Below are 19,953 nucleotides of genomic sequence, written 5' to 3'. Positions count from 1 at the left end.
TGGGTGATAAGCATTAAGAAGGGCACTTGGTGTAATGAGCAATGGTTGTTATATGCAACTGATGAATCACTAACTCTACTTCTGAAACTAATACTACACTGTATGTTAATTAATTGAATTTAAATTAAAAAATTAAAAAGTTATAAAAGAGGATCAGAAATTGTGATGTGAGAAATGGCCAAAGAAGAGGAACAGGAGATTTTGGCCAGGGGTCATAATGGCATACTGTATTGAGTGTTGAATGAGAGAACATGGCATGTTGGCTTTAAATTTCTGAAAGGTTAATGTCTCTTAATTCCCCATGCTTATCTTCTCCACCCACATTTGTTATCTCAGTGAATGGTGCTATCACCCATTCAGTTACCTGAGCCTAGAAAAAATATGGGCGTCATCCTAGATGCATCTTCATCCCTCACCTCTCAGCAGGCACAAGACCCTCTCCATTCTATCTTCTAAATATCCCTCCTATTGATTTCCATTCTCTCTTGCCTGGACACTTACTCTAGCTTTGTGACTAGTTACTCTTGTCTACAGTCTTGTTATTTCTGATGTATTCCTCATACTAGCAGCCAGAAAGATATTTTTTAACATGCCCATCTGACCATGGCATTCCCGTGCTTAAAACTCTTCACCATTTTCTTATATCCTTTAAGGCACAGTGTGAACTATTTTAGCAGGTGACCCATTTGTAATAATTGATTCCAAAATAATTTCTTCATCTCATCTCCCATTGCACTTCTATTCCTCTACACACTTTGCTCTAGACAACTTGAACTTCTTATAGTTCTGTGGAGATACAGTAATTAGTATATGCTATTCCTTTATATCCAATTCTTCACCTGTCAAATTCCATTTGCATTCTTCAAGATTCAGGCCAGCTATTGCTTTCATTGTTAAGTCTTCCCTGGTACACATCTATCCCTCCCATGCAAGGCTAGGTATTCAACAGTGTTCTCCCAGAGCCTCCTTTATTTCTTCATCTCAGCCCAGACATACAGTTATGTCTATAAACTTGTCAGTATCTCCAAGTATTTCTCACTAGACTGTGAGATCAAGGGCAGCATTCTCCTCTATGTCTTGAGTACACAGAATGGCCCAGTACAGTTGTATATATTAAATTTTTGTTGAATCAGTAAATGGATAGATGGAAGGGTGGATGAATCACACGGGTTGGAAATGTTCTATGCCCTAAGAGACAAAAATACGACTAATCAGTTAAAACTTCAGGGAGGCAAATTTCAGCTTGATTGGACTGCATTTGATGAAGAAATGAGTCTCTTTTTATTGGAGGTATGAAAAGAAAATATAGACAAATATTTAGCTGAGATTTCAACTATGTGATGGAGGGTTAAGGGAGGTAACCTATAAGGTCTCTTCTGTCCCTGAGCTCCAGTAATTTCATGAAACAAGGAACAGTAAAATGTGTCAGATGACCCAGTTCTAGAGCACATGTCCAGAATCTAAAAGCAGTTACATTTCTGATACAAGCCTGAGGTCCAGTCCCACTTCTACTTCTTTCTGGTTGTATGAGGCTTTGAAAAACTCTTCTCTTAGAATCTGTTTCCTCTCTCCAACAATGAAATGATTCCTAACATGCAGGTTGTTGTAACAAATCAGTAAGAGTCAAGTTTGGTGCCCAGTGTATATTAATGACTCTATATTATGGCTTCTTTAAATTTCATAGGGTTATTGTAGAATAGGAAGGTCAGGAAATACTTCCTACAGGAAGTAGGAAGAATAGTTAGGAGTAGGAATAGGAATCTTAGGAATAGGAATAAGAATAGGAATAGGAATAGGAAGCTCAGAGAAGAATATCACCTTTAATAACCTCATAGAGGTCTTTTATGTGTTACTCAAGCCTGAGGAAAAGTAAAGAGGAAAGGGTAAGGTACTCCTTACCCTGATGTTTTCTGCAATGATGCCAGGGTCATTACAGATGGACTCAATGAAAAAGACCTATAAGAGAGAAAGAAGAGAAATTTCCAGCAGGGAATTATATTTAGTAGGGCCAAACATAGCTTCACCTCTTCTCAGTGACTTTGAGTCATCCCTAGGGGCATCTATGACAACATAATTTCATACAGTGTTACTTTTCAGGATTCTGAGTTTTATGAGACATACTGACTCAAAACTGAATGACCCTAGATTATCTTTTATGTTTTTACTTCTTATATATGCTTTTTGTAGTAGTTCTCTTCCCTCCTTTCTCATTTCCACCCCCACGGTGTCTGCCTGTCAGCAATTATGTTCCATTGTCCAATATGGCACCTCTTTCCTGTTCTGTTTTGTTGCTTTTGTGATCTGGAAAGCCATATAACCAAATTACAATGTTGAACTTGAATTTGTAGTTGATTTGGCAGATTAGAGTCCTCTAGTTTGCCTACTATATTAAGTATGCTGTAGATGACAGTGGGAATGTTACTATACCTTGTAACCATGTTCTTTAGCAAACTGCAGAATTAGTGACCGTCGTTCTCTGGTTGTGTTGGTGGCATCAAAAACCTAGAGGCCAATGATGAAATTGGTTTACTCTGAATCTGGTTTTGGGAGAACACCTACTCCTTGGCTATCCTTGTGCTAGGTGGAGGGCTTCCAGTAAAACATAGATCTTGATTGAGTTTTGAAGAATAGGAAGGACTTGAAATAATTGATTTATGCCAATTTCTTAAGCATTCATTGAGTGCTTGCTGTCAGTCCAGAAATGTAACAGACTGTAGGTATAAATAAGAGGAAAATTATAAGTTTTTACTAGGGTAATTTTATAGGTAAAATAACCAATGCTTAGAGGAAGGATTTGCTTTAACCAAGGCCACCAAGAGTTGCTAACAGAGCAGAGTAGAATGGATCCTCTCAACTCCTAGTTGAGGCTTCCTCTTTCCTATCACTTTGGAGCTCTTCAAGAACAAGAAACAACTCTCTACCTTCAGCACCTAAGGTGGAACAATTTGAGACTATTTTATCCTCTTAGAATTCACAAATTTTACCCCAAGCATCTATGAGTCTAAATTGACTAGACATTTAAGTAAGTCTCTAGAACTAAAAAATGTTTGTACTGTAGTCTTAAACTATACTGTAGTCTTTCTGAATTGTTGGGGGTGGGGTGGTAAAGCACAGTGGTTAAGAGTGTAGATTTTGGACCTATGTAACCTGAATTCTAGTTTTGGCCTTGTTGTAGTCATGCTGTGCCACCTTGGGAAATAATTCAATCTCTCTGTACCATTTTTCTGGGCTATAAAATGGAGTATAAAAACAATGCCTGTCTCATGGGAGAGGGGGGAATTAAATTAATATGTGCAAAGTTCTTAGAATAGTGTATAGAACATAGTAAATGCTCAGTACATACTAGGGGCCTTCATTCTGGCAGAAATTTGAAGAAAAAAAATGCAAAATTCCTTACCGCAACATGACCTTCCTCATGGCTGAGATAGTCATGGACATCCTTCAGGGCTGCCAGGGCACACTGCCTGAAAAGGATGGAGAAAGAAACAGAGACAATCCCTGTCCCCAAGATGAGTTCCTCTCTATGTCCTTCCATTATCTTTTGCACCATCTCTCAGAAATTTCATGTTAAATTATTCATCTATGAAACATTTACACAGGGTATCTTATGTTGTAGGCACCATGACAAGCACAAGACAGGTCACACAGTTGAAAGTGGTTCTGTGTGCACATCTTAGGGGGAGGCATAAAGTGACATATCCAGGAAAAAAGGATAAATGACAGAGTCATAATATTAAAAAAACAACACTTGAGGGGGTAGAACACAAGTGGAACTGGTCCTTAAACCCAGGTAGAGATTGAGTATATAGTCTGTGAAGTAGAAGGCATTCCTGGAATGGGTAATAGTACAAGCACAGGTATGATGGTGGCAATATGTTTATGCATTTGGAAAAAATGTTTAGTGGTTACTCTTTGTTGGGTTCTATTATAAGGGCGTGGATCAATAAATGAGACCTAGGTTCTGTTCTGGAAGTGCTGTGTCTTGTAAAGGAGAGAGAACTTGAGATTAAATAAATGGTATTGGACCTGCAATTGCACTACTGGGTATTTACCCCAAAGATACAGATGTAGTGAAAAGAAGGGCCATCTCTACCCCAATGTTTATAGCAGCAATGGCCACGGTCACCAAACTGTGGAAAGAACCAAGATGCTCTTCAACGGATGAATGGATAAGGAAGATGTGGTCCATATACACTATGGAGTATTCTGCCTCCATCAGAAAGGATGAATACCCAACTTTTATATCCACATGGACGGGACTGGAAGAGATTATGCTGAGTGAAATAAGTCAAGCAGAGAGAGTCACTTATCATATGGTTTCACTTATTTGTGGAGCGTAACAAATAGCATGGAGGACAAGGGGGGATGGAGAGGAAAAGGGGGTTGAGGGAAATTGGAAGGGGAGGTGAACCATGAGAGACTATGGACTCTGAAAAACAATATGAGGGTTTTGACAGGGCGGGGGGTGGGAAACAGGTGGGAACCAGGTGGTGGGTATTAGAGAGGGCATGGATTGCATGGAGCACTGGGTATGGTGCAAAAACAATGAATACTGCTTTGCTGAAAAGAAATAAAATAAAATAAAATAAAATTTAAATAAATAAACAAATAAATAAATAAATAAATGGTATTGGAGAGACTGGAATGGGCCAAGCTATTGACATCCTTAAAGGCTCAGACTCTTAGATTTTCCACTCTCTCCTGTAAGGAATAGGAGACATTTTCTTTATAAGTTCTTAAGTAGGGGATGGTTTTGGGTATAGTAGGGAAAGAATTTTTCCAATCACCATTTGAGACTCTAGAAGGCCTCCTTTTTAACCCAAATTACTCTGCTCTACACCCCCGTTATCTGAACAAAGCTGTCTTTCAGCCAGGGTCAGCTCTGATCTCTAAAATATTAGAAACTTACTTCCTTATATGTAGGGCCTCCATGTTGTCTGGAAGAAAAAATTCGTAGTTCTTGTAGCTCACTGCCTCTCGTCGGTACTGGCCTAAATTAAACACTGAAAGCAGGGAGGTCTGGTGAAGGGATTGTAAAGATTCTAGTGGAAAAATATGTCAGTGCTGGGAGAGATTTCAGAGATGGAAGGAGGTATAGTTTGTAGTTATATAATATGCTTTTAAAGCTTTAAATTATGGTTACCATCTCATTTATTCCTCACAACAACTCAGCAATATAGGATTTACAATCCCATTTTACAAATGAAGAAACTGAAGTTCAGAGAAAGGAAGTAATTTTCATAGTTAATAAATGGAAAGCTGGGATTAAAAACCAGGCCTGTTTGGCTCCAAAGCTAGTGGATTTTGTGCTATTCTATTTTTTATAAATTCTAATGCTTTCAATGCTCTACTGTATTGGAAAAACAAGGAAACAGATCCAATGAGTAAAATCAATCACTAAGTATCAAACAGTGAGTCAGCAGATAATAGAACTAGACTGGACCTCCTGAATCCTAGTCCAATGTTATTACATTTTCCAGTATCATGACAGAGAATCTAAATTTATTGCCCTCTCTAGGCTATATTTTCCCATTAGTAATAGTGAAAAATATGACAGAAGGTAAGGAAAAGAGGGGAAAGAGGATAAAGGGACCAATGCAATATTTCATTAATCCATTCAATGCGCATCCATTCTGATGCGCATTCTGACACACACTGTAAAGTGGATATGAGTTCTGAGGTCTCAAAGATAGATGAGATATGCATGATGGGGCCCCAAGGAGCTCACAATCCAGCAAAAACTGACAGTAAACCAGCAAACATAGAGTTCCCACACAGTTTGTTGAGTTCTCCAATAGGCACTCAAAAGAATAAGGGGGAAGGACAGACTAACTACACTTGGAGTAATCTAAGATGATTTGTGGAGAAAGCAACATTTGAGTCAGTCTTTTTTTGTTTTTTAAAGATTTTATTTATTTGACATACAGAGATCACAAGTAGGCAGAGAGGCAGGCAGAGAGAGAGAGAGGAGGAAGCAGGCTCCCTGCTGAGCACACAGCCCAATGCGGGGCTTGATTCCAGGACCCTGAGATCATGACCTGAGCCGAAGGCAGAAGCTTTAACCAACTCAGCCATCCAGGCACCCCTTGAGTCAGTCTTTTTCAGAAGGCAGCCCTTTTATAGGCAACCAAGGGGGTTGGGAGTGGGGAATAAAGACATTTCAGGTAGAGGAACACCATAAGCAAAGGTATAACATTGGCAGAAGGCAGAACGTATTTGGGGGATGGGGAGTCATTCACTGTGACTGAAGCCCGTGATGCTGACAGGGACAGATTGTGGAGGACTTTGAACAACAGGCCAAAAAACTTGGGTTTAAACCTGTAGACAAAGAAGACCCTTGGAGGCTGTAGGTGTGGTAAGCTTTATGCTTTGAAGCATGACTCTGAAGCTTTGTGCTCTGTGAAATGGACTGGACTGGAGCAGATGGAACGCATGTGCATTAGGGCACAGACCCATGCACCACCATCCCATGTTCCCCTAACATCCAGCAGAAGCTACTTGGAGACGGCAGTCCTCCGCAAATACTATTCTTTCTCTGCTCTTCTGCCAGTGTTCTACTTTTCCCACAGGACCAAGCTCAAATATATTCCATCTAGAAGTTTCTCTGCCTTCCAGTTGGTGATTTCCTCTGTGAGCCCCCTCGGTACCCTGCTCTAGGATTCCTTAAGTGACCATGAGGTGTCAGTATGCATCCCAGCCAGATAGAAGACTCTTCAAGGACAGGGTGTGAATCTCATTAATTTTTACATCTTCAATATCTAGCATGGATTTTGGCACATAAAAAACCATTAGGGAAAACTTCACTAGTGAATTAGAGAAGGAAAAGAAGAGATATGAGAAAGAAAGGAGGAGAGTTGAAGAAAGGGAGGGAAGCATGCAGATACATAAGGTGCTGGGATGGGCAAGAGAAAGGTGAGATAAATAATAGAGAAAAGGTGAGTATAGGGCCAATGTGGGATTAGTTTTTCTTCCCATCAGTAGAACCAAGTAGCAGACCTGGCACAGTGAGTGTCAGGCTTTGGAAATAACCAGACGTGGGCTCATTTCCTGGTTCTGTCACTGGGTGGCCATGTGCCTTTAGAGGTCCTACACCTCTTGGGCATTAATGTAATCAACTGTGGAATGATGATAATACTAGTTTCTTTTTCATGGGCATTATAGAACTTAAAAAAATAGATGTTAGTTCTTTGAGGATAGGCATCCTATTCTACTTGTCTTTGCTCAATATCCAACAAGGGCTTTGTCACAGCTATGTGCTCATTGAATAGTTCATGATTGAATAAATAAATGCCCAAGCAGAACTGTTTGCTGCACTGGGGAGCAGTGCTCCATTTCACAAGGGGGGGTCTAAGTACTTGCTTAGTGTACCAGCCAAGGGGGAACATAGCCCCAATAAAATTTTCAGATAAGTTGATATTCACTGGAAGCATCAATATAGTCATTTGAGATAAATATAAACACTGGAAGGTTAAGACCTTCTTAACATTACTGTTTTTATTCTGAATTGTATATGATATGGGGACACCCTATCTCTTACTGTTTAAAGCATCTGAATGTCTTAATCTGGTCACACTTCAGAGAGGGAAAGGAATATGACCTGGTCCCCTGCCCCCAGAACAACTCCTGGTGAGAGACCCAGGCACACACTGCAACAACACACTCTATAATTAGTGTTGGCATAGAGAGTGCTGTCAGGAGGTTTGGTATGGGAGCCCAGATAAGCAGTCTTCTTAGGGGGAACAGAGCAATCAAATAGGAATGGGGATACAGGTTGTAGGTGGGCAGAGAAATCAAATGGGGAATGGGAGAGAGCAATTACTCAATAACTGGTAGTAAGCAGAAAAGAGACCACACTAAAGAGAATGGAAAATTGGAAACGGGAAGTGAAGGAGGAGTTTGGCAGGTATGGAAGGAGGACTTTCTGGAGGTGGAAAAAGGCAGGACCACTTCCAGGTGGGAAGTAGAAGTCAACAAGCTCAGACCTAAAGAGAGGCACCTTCTGAACTCCAAAAGATGAGGTGGGTGAAGGTGCCCAACTTTAGTGAAGACCCTCTGGGAACCTCTGGGCTGTGGCTTCAATATGCTTGATTCTACATACCCTAAGACTTGAAGAAAACCTTAAGGTTTTGAATAAATGGTAATGTTAATAAAAGTAGTAATATTGGTGTGGCAAGAATAATAATAATGGTAATAAAAATAGTATGTTACTCATAGGATTATGTTAAGGCCTTGTAAAACTGGAGGTCCCTGAGAACAGACATTTAATCTCACTAGTTTTCCTATACCTATTACCTAGAATACTGTGAGGCATAGAGTATGTTCTCAAGGTACTATAAAACTTTTAAGAGTGTGGTGGTGGTGTTAGTAGAAGTAGTAGTAATCTGAAGATTGGTAATAATGGTTTGAGGTGTTCCTGATACTGAGGGAATGTCTCTTTCATGCCTGCTACCTTAACCTTTAGCCAGTGGGAGGTAATGGGCTATAGAACAAAGGGTTTCAGAGACATACCTTTAGTTGGTGTTCCTATCCAGTTGAGATATCTTGTGAGCTTCGTGGAGATATAGGTCTTTCCTCGAGCTGGTAAACCCACCATGATCAACATTGTGGGGGAATTGGTAAACTGGGGTATCGATGCTGAAAGATAAACAGAATCTCAAAAACTCATTCCCAGGTTCCCATTCTCTTCTGTTATCAGCTCAGGGATGTTGAATTGGGAAAACAACTAACCTACCATTATAAGAATAATAACAAAAACCTGGAAATTTTCAAACTGACTTCTGAATTCTTCCGAAAACTGAGATTACAGTGTGAACAGCTAAACCCAATCTATAGAGACAGGCAGGCATCTGCAGGGAGCAACAGAGCAGGTGTTTGCTTATCTTTCAACATATAAACTCATAAGAACACTGAGCTAAAAATTTATAATAAATTGCTAAATGTTCATTGTGGGCTAGTGTGAGACTATGAAGCCCCTGGGGCTGAAGACATAGGTGGTTTTGCATCCTCTAGGAATTCCACCAGTTACAGAAGAATCTTGAAAAAGATGTCCTATAGTTCTGGTTTGGAGAGGAAAACAGAATAGCAGCCATTGCTGAAATTGTGCCCAGGCCATTCTCCCTTTGTATTCTATGAAACAAAAGCCTTAGTCTTCGCAGAGAAAGGGAATGCAACTGTAGTTTGAGAGCACTGGTGGAAATTAACTGCAGCTGACAGAGTGGAATGTCCAATACTATTGAAACTCTGCTGAGACCAATCTACTCCATCTCCCTAAAAGAAAATAAGACTTCATCTGAAGAAAGAAGGGCAACAGAAATTGAGGACACTGGTAGAAACTCACTACACCTGGAGAAGGAAAGTGGAAGAAAAATGCTGTAGCCCAGAAGGCATAGGAATATGCACTAGGCCCACCATTATAGTTAAAGAGGAGCCAGGAACACATGGGAAGGTCACACCTCCAGGACTGAGGATAAGCCTGCCTAAGACTGAGGCTTAATCAGATTAACATGAAATGTCAGTAGTTCCCTTTTCCCTATTACCAGGCTAAAATAAGTAAAATAATAGAAGACTACACCTTCAAAAGAAGAGAAAGATAATTGTCCCCAGAGAGCAACTCAAAGGGAAGAATCAAGGAAAGAAAAAAATCTTCTGGAGACAAAGAAATCATCAGTATCAGTCTCAGTTATGGTGCTCATATTGGGACTCTCAGGCAGGGAATTTAAAATAGCTATGACTAATAAGTTAAAAGCTTTATTGAAAAGGTAGACCGCATGCAAGGTCAGATAAATAATTTCAGTATGGGGATGGAAAGTATAAGAATCAAATGTAAATGCAAGAGAAAAGCACAGTAATGGATTTGAGGAATGTCTTCAATGTTCTCAAAAATGAACATAACATAGCTGAGAAATATATGAACTTGAAGATGGATCAGTAGAAATTACACACCCTAAAATGTAGGCAGAAAAAATACTAAAAACAAACAAAACAAAGCAACCCAGAACAAAATATCCAAGAACTTTGAGAACGTATCAAATAGTGTAATATATATGTAACCTATAAATAACCCATAAATATCATATATATATAATTAGAATATATTATATATAGAATGTAATATATATGTAATTAGAATAATGGAATGAGAAGAGGGAGATAATGGGAAAGAAGAAATATTTGAAGAAAGAACTGCCAAAATTTTCCAAAATTGAGTTATTGACAACAAACCACAGATTCCAGCATCTCAAAGAATACTAAGAAGCATAAATAAAACTTTAAAAAGAAGCACACCACACCTAGACATAGCCAATGCAAACTGCAGAAAATCAGGCAAAAATAAAATACTGAAGGAGGCCAGGAAAAAGGTTTGGTAGGAACACCTTACTTACAGAAGAGCAAGGTGGAGAATTATACTGGACTTCTTGTTAGAAGCCACATAAGCAAAAAAGAGAGTGAAATCTAAAAAAAAATTCAAGTATTGAAAGTAAACAACAACAGCAGCAATAACAAAAAAAGCCCCACAAACCTTGTCAATGCAGAATTCTAAATTCAGGAAAAATGTCCTTTAAAAATAAAGGCAAAATAAATACTTTTATTTCAGACAAACAAAAATGGGAAATTCATCACAGGCAGACCTGTCATATAAGAAATATTAAAGAATAATATTTAGGCAGAAAAGATCTGATATAGGTCATAAATCGGATGTACATCATTAAAGAAGAACATTGGAAAAGGAATAAATTAAGGCAAAATATACCTTTAATTTTGCATATTCTTAATTGTTCTAAAAGATTACTGTCCAAAGCAGTAATAGTAATAATGTATTGGGTGTTCATAGCATATATCAAAATGAAATAAATACAAAAATGACACAAGGAAAGGGAGGAAAAATCTGGGAATGTTCTGTTATAAGGTACTTGTTCTACATGTAAAGTAATATAGTGTTATTTGAAGGTGAACCCAAATTATTTTAAAACATATATTATAAAACCTAGGAGAACCACTAAAAAGTAAAGACAAACCCAAAAAAGAAAGGCATAAATATATATAAACAATAAGTAAACACACCAATAAAATGGGGTCATGAAAAATGCTCAAATAAGATGAGGTAAAGCAAAAAAAAAAGAAAAGAAAGGAAAAGAAAATATAAAAAAGAAACAAGTCTTGGAAGATAGTGGTAGAGTAGGAAAACTCTAGGCTTCCTTGTCCCACAAATACAGCTAGGTAACTATCAATCATCCTAAATAACACCAAAACCAAGCTGAAGACTAGCAGAACAAATTCCACAACTAAAGGTACAGAAAAACTCACATCAAAGAAGGTAAGAAGTGTGAGAGAAGCAGAGAGAAACAGATCATGGTCACCATGGTGGGGAAGGGGCTGCAGTTGCAGAAGAGGGTGAGAGATAGACTAACACACAGGGCATCCCACATGGGTAAGACAAGCACCCATGGAAATTGACCTGGAAAATGAGAGGGGATGAAATTTGTGAGCTTTTTAAGATGAGGTTCAAAAAAAAAAAAAATGGAAGCTCTTACTGCTAAGATAAATGGGGCAGAAGAGAGAATTAGTGTTATAGAAGACCAAATAATGGAGAATAAAGAAAGTGAGTAAAAGAGAGATAAACAACTATTGGACCATGAGGGGAGAATTTGAGAGATAAAGTGATACCATAAGATAAAACATGATTAGAATAATTGGGATCCCAGAAGAAAAAGAAAGAGAGAGAGGCAGAAGGTATATTGGAGAAAATTATAGCAGAGAACTTTTCTAATTTGGGGAAGGAAACAAGCATCAAAATCCAGGAGGCACAATAAAAATAGGTCAACAGGGGCAGAGTCAAGATGGCGGAGAAGGAGCAGGCTGAGACTACTTCAGCTAGCCAGAGATCAGCTAGATAGCTTATCTAAAGATTGCAAACACCTGAAAATCCATCGGCAGATCAAAGAGAAGAAGAACAGCAATTCTGGAAACAGAAAAACAACCGCTTTCTGAAAGGTAGGACCGGCGGAGAAGTGAATCCAAAGCGACGGGAAGATAGATCCGGGGGGAGGGGCCGGCTCCTGGCAAGCGGCGGAGAAACAGAGCACAAAATCGGGACTTTTAAAAGTCTGTTCCGCTGAGGGACATCGCTCCAGAGGCTAAACAGGGGCAAAGCCCACACGGGGTCAGCGAGGCCTCAGGTCCGGCAGGGTCACAGAAGGATCGGGGTGTCTGAGTGTCGCAGAGCTTGCGGGTATTGGAACGGGAAAGCCGGCTACAGAGACAGAGCCGACAGTAAGCTCGCAGCTCGGTGTTACCTTGAACCGGTCGCAAGCTCGAGGAGCTCGGAGCGCGGCTGGAGGTCAGGCAGACGGGAGTAACTGGGCGCTGTTCTCTGAGGGCGCACTGAGGAGTGGGGCCCTAGGCTCTCTGCTCCTCCGGGCCAGAGACCAGGAGGCCGCCATCTGTATTCCCGTCCTCCGGAACTCTACGGAAAGCGCTCAGGGAACAAAAGCTCCTGAAAGCAAACCCGAGGGGATTACTCACCCTGGCCCCTGTTAAAGGCGGTGCAATTCCGCCTGGGGCAAAGACACTTGAGAATCACTACAACAGGCCCCTCCCCCAGAAGATCAACAAGAAATCCAGCCGAGACCAAGTTCACCTACCAAGGAGTGCGATTTCAATACCAAGGAGAGCAGCAGAATTCCAGAGGAGGAGAACGCAAAGCACGGAACTCATGGCTTTTTCCCTGTGATTTTTTTTAGTCTTGCAGTGAATTTGATTTTTTTCTTTTTCATTTTTTGTTTTTTTTCTCGCCTTCAGGTAATTTTTTTTTAACTTTTACCTTTTTCTTTTTTTAACATTTTTTAACTAGTTTATCCAATATATATATTTTTTCTATTTTATATTTTTCTTATTTGTTTTCTTTTTTTTTAATTCTTTTTTTTCTTTCTTCCTTTTTGAACCTCTTTTTAATCCCCTTTCTACCCCCTCACGATTTGGGATCTCTTCTAATTTGGTTAAAGCACATTTTCCTGCGGTTGTTGCCACCCTTTTAGTATTTTACTTGCTCCTTCATGTACTCTTATCTGGACAAAATGACAAGACGGAAAAATTCAACACAAAAAAAAAGAACAAGAGGCAGTACCGAAGGCTAGGGACCTAATCAATACAAACATTGGAAATATGTCAGATCTAGAGTTCAGAATGACAATTCTTAAGGTTCTAGCCAGGCTCGAAAAAGGCATGGAAGATATTAGAGAAACCCTCTCGAGAGATATAAAAACCCTTTCTGGAGAAATAAAAGAACTAAAATCTAACCAAGTTGAAATAAAAAAAGCTATTAATGAGGTGCAATCAAAAATGGAGGCTCTCACTGCTAGGATAAATGAGGCAGAAGATAGAATTAGTGATATAGAAAACCAAATGACAGAGAATAAAGAAGCTGAGCAAAAGAGGCACAAACAGTTACTGGACCACGAGGGGAGAATTCAAGAGATAAGTGACACCATAAGACGAAACAACATTAGAATAATTGGGATTCCAGAAGAAGAAGAAAGAGAGAGGGGAGCAGAAGGTATACTGGAGAGAATTATTGGGGAGAATTTCCCCAATATGACAAAGTGAACAAGCATCAAAATTCAGGAGGTTCAGAGAACACCCCTCAAAATCAATAAGAATAAGCCCACACCCCGTCACCTAATAGTAAAATTTACAAGTCTCAGTGACAAAGAGAAAATCCTGAAAGCAGCCCGGGAAAAGAAGTCTGTAACATACAATGGTAAAAATATTAGATTGGCAGCTGACTTATCCACAGTGACCTGGCAGGCCAGAAAGAGCTGGCATGATATTTTCAGAGCACTAAAGGAGAAAAACATGCAGCCAAGAATACTATATCCAGCTAGGCTATCATTGAAAATAGAAGGAGAGATTAAAAGCTTCCAGGACAAACAAAAACTGAAAGAATTTGCAAACACCAAACCAGCTCTACAGGAAATCTTGAAAGGGGTCCTCTAAGCAAAGAGAGAGCCTACAAGTGGTAGATCAGAAAGGAACAGAGACCATATACAGTAACAGTCACCTTACAGGCAATACAATGGCACTAAATTCATATCTCTCAATAGTTACCCTGAATGTTAATGGGCTAAATGCCCCTGTCAAAAGACACAGGGTATCAGAATGGATAAAAAAACAAAACCCATCTATATGTTGCCTCCAAGAAACACATTTTAAGCCCGAAGACACCTCCAGATTTAAAGTGAGGGGGTGGAAAAGAATTTACCATGCTAATGGACATCAGAAGAAAGCAGGAGTGGCAATCCTTATATCAGATCAATTAGATTTTAAGCCAAAGACTATAATAAGAGATGAGGAAGGACACTATATCATACTCAAAGGGTCTGTCCAACAAGAAGATTTAACAATTTTAAATATCTATGCCCCCAACGTGGGAGCAGGCAACTATATAAACCAATTAATAACAAAATCAAAGAAACACATCAACAATAATACAAGAATAGTAGGGGACTTTAACACTCCCCTCACTGAAATGGACAGATCATCCAAGCAAAAGATCAGCAAGGAAATAAAGGCCTTAAATGACACACTGGACCAGATGGACATCACAGATATATTCAGAACATTTCATCCCGAAGCAACAGAATACACATTCTTCTCTAGTGCACATGGAACATTCTCCAGAATAGATCACATCCTCAGTCCTAAATCAGGACTCAACCGTTATCAAAAGATTGGGATCATTCCCTGCATATTTTCAGACCACAATGCTCTAAAGCTAGAACTCAACCACAAAAGGAAGTTTGAAAAGAACCCAAATACATGGAGACTAAACAGCATCCTTCTAAAGAATGAATGGGTCAACCAGGAAATTAAAGAAGAATTGAAAAAAATCATGGAAACAAATGATAATGAAAATACAACGGTTCAAAATCTGTGGGACACAACAAAGGTAGTCCTGAGAGGAAAATATATAGCGGTACAAACCTTTCTCAAGAAACAAGAATTGTCTCAGGTACACAACCTAACCCTACACCTAAAGGAGCTGGAGAAAGAACAAGAAAGAAACCCTAAGCCAAGCAGGAGAAGAGAAATCATAAAGATCAGAGCAGAAATCAATGAAATAGAAACCAAAAAGACAATAGAGCAAATCAACGAAACTAGGAGCTGGTTCTTTGAAAGAATTAATAAAATTGATAAACCCCTGGCCCGACTTATCAAAAAGAAAAGAGAAAGGACCCAAATAAATAAAATCATGAATGAAAGAGGAGAGATCACAACTAACACCAAAGAAATACAAACTATTATAAGAACATACTTTGAGCAACTCTAGGCCAACAAATTTGACAATCTGGAAGAAATGGATGCATTCCTAGAAACATATAAATGACCACAACTGAACCAGGAAGAAGTAGAAAGCCTGAACAGACCCATAACCTTTAAGGATATTGAAACAGTCATTAAAAATCTCCAAACAAACAAAACCCCAGGGCCCAACGGCTTCCCCGGGGGAATTCTACAAAACATTTAAAGAAGAACTAATTCCTATTCTCCTGAAACTGTTCCAAAAAAATAGAAATGGAAGGAAAACTTCCAAACTCATTTTATGAGGCCAGCATCACCTTGATCCCCAAACCAGACAAGGATCCCATCAAAAAAGAGAACTATAGACCAATATCCTTGATGAACACAGATGCGAAAATACTCAACAAAATACTAGCCAGTAGGATTCAACAGTACATTAAAAGGATTATTCACCAGGACCAAGTAGGATTTATTCCAGGGCTGCAAGGTTGGTTCAACATCCGCAAATCAGTCAATGTGATACAACACATCAATAAAAGAAAGAACAAGAACCATATAATACTCTCAATAGATGCTGAAAAAGCATTTGACAAAGTACAGCATCCCTTACTGATCAAAACTCTTCAAAGTGTAGGGATAGAGGGCACATACCTCAATATCATCAAAGCCATCTATGAAAAACCCACCGCAAATATCATTCTCAATGGAGAAAAACTGAAAGCTTTTCCGCTAAGGTCAGGAAGACGGCAGGGATGTCCATTATCACCACTGCTATTCAACATAGTACTAGAGGTCCTAGCCTCAGCAATCAGACAACAAAAGGAAATTAAAGGCATCCAAATCGGCAAAGAAGAAGTCAAATTATCACTCCTCACAGATGATATGATACTATATGTGGAAAACGGAAAAGACTCCACTCCAAAACTGCTAGAACTTATACAGGAATTCAGTAAAGTGTCAGGATATAAAATCAATGCACAGAAATCAGTTGCATTTCTCTACACAAACAGCAAGACAGAAGAAAGAGAAATTAAGGAGTCAATCCCATTTACAATTGCATCCAAAAGCACAAGATACCTAGTAATAAACCTAACCAAAGAGGCACAGAATCTATACTCAGAAAACTATAAAGTACTCATGAAAGAAATTGAGGAAGACACAAAGAAATGGAAAAATGTTCCATGCTCCTGGATTGGAAGAATAAATATTGTGAAAATGTCTATGCTACCTAAAGCAATCTACACATTTAATGCAATTCCTATCAAAGTACCATCCATCTTTTTCAAAGAAATGGAACAAATAATGCTAAAATTTATATGGAACCAGAAAAGACCTCGAATAGCCAAAGGGATATTGAAAAAGAAAGCCAACGTTGGTGGCATCACAATTCCGGACTTCAAGCTCTATTACAAAGCTGTCATCATCAAGACAGAATGGTACTGGCACAAAAACAGACACATAGATCAATGGAACAGAATAGAGAGCCCAGAAATAGACCCTCAACTCTACGTCAACTAATCTTCGACAAAGCAGGAAAGAATGTCCAATGGAAAAAAGACAGCCTCTTCAATAAATGGTGCTGGGAAAATTGGACAGCCACATGCAGAAGAATGAAATTGGACCATTTCCTTACACCACACACGAAAATAGACTCAAAATGGATGAAGGACCTCAATGTGAGAAAGGAATCCATCAAAATCCTTGAGGAGAACACAGGCAGCAACCTCTTCGAACTCAGCCGCAGCAACATCTTCCTAGGAACATTGCCATGGCAAGGGAAGCAAGGGCAAAAATGAACTATTGGGATTTCATCAAGATCAAAAGCTTTTGCACAGCAAAGGAAACAGTTAACAAAATCAAAAGACAACTGACAGAATGGGAGAAGATATTTGCAAACGACATATCAGATAAAGGACTAGTGTCCAGAATCTATAAAGAACTTAGCAAACTCAACACCCAAAGAACAAATAATCCAATCAAGAAATGGGCAGAGGACATGAACAGACATTTCTGCAAAGAAGACATCCAGATGGCCAACAGACACATAAAAAAGTGCTCCATATCACTCGGCATCAGGGAAATACAAATCAAAACCACAATGAGATATCACCTCACACCAGTTAGAATGGCTAAAATCAACAAGTCAGGAAATGACAGATGCTGGCGAGGATGCGGAGAAAGGGGAACCCTCCTACACTATTGGTGGGAATGCAAACTGGTGCAGCCACTCTGGAAAAAACATGGAGGTTCCTCAAAATGTTGAAAATAGAACTGCCCTATGACCCAGCAATTGCACTATTGGGTATTTACCCTAAAGATACCAACGTAGTGATCCAAAGGGGCACGTGCACCTGAATGTTTATAGCAGCAATGTCCACAATAGCCAAACTATGGAAAGAACCTAGATGTCCATCAACAGATGAATGGTTCAAGAAGATGTGGTATATATACACAATGGAATACTATGCAGCCATCAAAAGAAATGAAATCTTGCCTTTTGTGACAACATGGATGGAACTAGAGCATTTCATGCTTAGCGAAATAAGTCAAGCAGAGAAATACAAGTATCATATGATCTTCCTGATATGAGCAAGGAAACAAAACAAAACAAAAAACAAGACTCACCAATATGCTGTCCACAAGAAATTCATTTTAGACTCAAAGACAACTCTAGATTTAAATGGGAGGTGGAAAACAATTTACCATGCTAATGGACATCAAAAGAAAGCTTAGGTGGCAATCCTTATATCAGAAAAATTAGATTTTAAGCTAAAGACTATAATTAGAGATGAGAAAGGACACTGTATCATACTCAAAGGGTCTGTCCAACAAGAAGATTTAACAATTTTAAATATATATTCCTGTTACATGGGAACAGCCAATTATATAAACCAACTAATAACAAAATCAAATAAACACATCAACAATACTACCATAATAGTAGGGAACTTTAACATCCCACTCACTGAAATGGACAGATAATCTTTTTTTTTTAGTAAAAGATTTTATTTATTCATTCATTCATTTATTTATTTATTTAAAATTTATTTGACAGAGAGAAATCACAAGTAGATCGAGAGGCAGGCAGAGAGAGGGGGGAAGCAGGCTCCCCACTGAGCAGAGAGCCCGATGCGGGGCTTGATCCCAGAACCCTGGGATCATGACCTGAGCTGAAGGCAGAGACTTTAACCCACTGAGCCACCCAGATGCCCCATGGACAGATAAGCTAAGCAAAATATCAACAAGGAAATAAAGGCTTTTAATGACATACTGGAGAGATGGACATCACAGATATATTCAGAATATTCTATCCCAAAGCAACAGAATACACCTTCTTCTCTAGTGCACATGGAACGTTCTCCAGAATAGATCACATCTTGTGTCACAAATCAGGTTTCAATCAGTACCAAAAGATTGGGATCATTCCCTGCATGTTTTCAGACTACAATGTTTAGAAACTAGGACTCAATCATAAGAGAAAAGATGGAAAGAACTCAAATGCATGGGGGCTAAAGAGTATACTACTAAAGAATGAATGGGTCAACCAGGAAATTAAAGAAGAATTTTAAAAATTCTTGGAAACAAATAAAAATGAAAACACAACTGTTCTAAATCTTTGGGATGCAGCAAAGGCGGTCCTGAGAGGAATGTATATAGCAATACAAGTCGCTCTCAAGAAGCAAGAAAGGTTTCAAATACAAAACCCAACCCGACACCTAAAGAGGCTAGAGAAAGAACAGCAAATAATGTGTAAACCCAGCAGCAGAAGAAAAATAATAAAGATCAGAGCATAAATCAATGAAATAGAAACCAAAAGAACAGTGGAAGAGATCGACAAAAGTAAAAGCTGGTTCTTTGAAAGAATGAGATTGATAAACCCCTGGCCATTGGAGAAGTGTCTGTTCATATCTTCTGCCCATTTTTTGATATGATTATCTGTTTTGTGTGTGTTGAGTTTCAGGAGTTCTTTATAGATCCTGGATATCAACCTTTTGTCTGTACTGTCATTTGAAAATATCTTCTCCCATTCCATGGGTTGCGTCTTTGTTTTGTTGACTGTTTCCTTTGCTGTGCAGAAGCTTTTGATCTTGATGAAGTCCCAAAAGTTTATTTTCGCTTTTTGTTTCCTTTGCCTTTGGAGACATATCTTGAAAGAAGTTGCTGTGGCTGATATTGAAGAGATTACTGCCTATGTTCTCCTCTAGGATTCTGATGGATTCCTGTCTCACGTTGAGGTCTTTTATCCATTTTGAGTTTATCTTTGTGTATGGTGTAAGAGAATGGTCGAGTTTCATTCTTCTACATATAGCTGTCCAGTTTTCCCAAATGAAAACATACAAATGGCTATCAGACATATGAGAAAAATGTTCATCATAACTAGCCATCAGGGAGATTCAAATTAAAACCACATTGAGATACCACCTTACACCAGTTAGAATGGCCAAAATTAGCAAGACAGGAAACAACATGTGTTGGAGAAGATGTGGAGGAAGGGGAACCCTCTTACACTGTTGGTGGGAATGCAAGTTGGTGCAGCCACTTTGGAGAACAGTGTGGAGATTCCTCAAGAAATTAAAAATAGAGCTTCCTTATGACCCTACAATTGCACTACTGGGTATTTACCCCAAAGATACAGTTGCAGTGAAATGAAGGGCC

General features: G+C 39.0%; 1 protein-coding gene across 4 annotated transcripts in view; it reads right to left on the bottom strand.

Moving 5' to 3' along the window:
* Positions 1 to 19,953, bottom strand: part of PFKFB1 (6-phosphofructo-2-kinase/fructose-2,6-biphosphatase 1) — a 124,449-nt gene that overhangs the window by 27,479 nt on the left and 77,017 nt on the right. For 3 of the 4 annotated variants that reach the window (XM_004782133.3, XM_004782134.3, XM_004782130.3), the window contains exons 2-6: positions 8,509 to 8,634; positions 4,910 to 5,003; positions 3,398 to 3,464; positions 2,428 to 2,502; positions 1,900 to 1,956 (exon numbers count right to left, since the gene is read on the bottom strand). In XM_004782133.3, the coding sequence (XP_004782190.1) occupies positions 1,900 to 1,956; positions 2,428 to 2,502; positions 3,398 to 3,464; positions 4,910 to 5,003; positions 8,509 to 8,634 (419 nt within the window). The remainder of the gene's footprint in view (positions 1 to 1,899; positions 1,957 to 2,427; positions 2,503 to 3,397; positions 3,465 to 4,909; positions 5,004 to 8,508; positions 8,635 to 19,953) is intronic. The other variant, XM_004782131.3, reaches the window with a different exon arrangement.

The sequence above is a fragment of the Mustela putorius genome, unplaced genomic scaffold, assembly GCF_011764305.1.
Source record: "Mustela putorius furo isolate JIRA1106 unplaced genomic scaffold, ASM1176430v1.1 tig00537339_pilon_pilon_pilon, whole genome shotgun sequence".
NCBI classification, from domain to species: domain Eukaryota; kingdom Metazoa; phylum Chordata; class Mammalia; order Carnivora; family Mustelidae; genus Mustela; species Mustela putorius.
The sequence above is the reverse complement of the archived record's forward strand: the minus strand, read 5'-3'. Positions and strand labels throughout refer to the sequence as shown.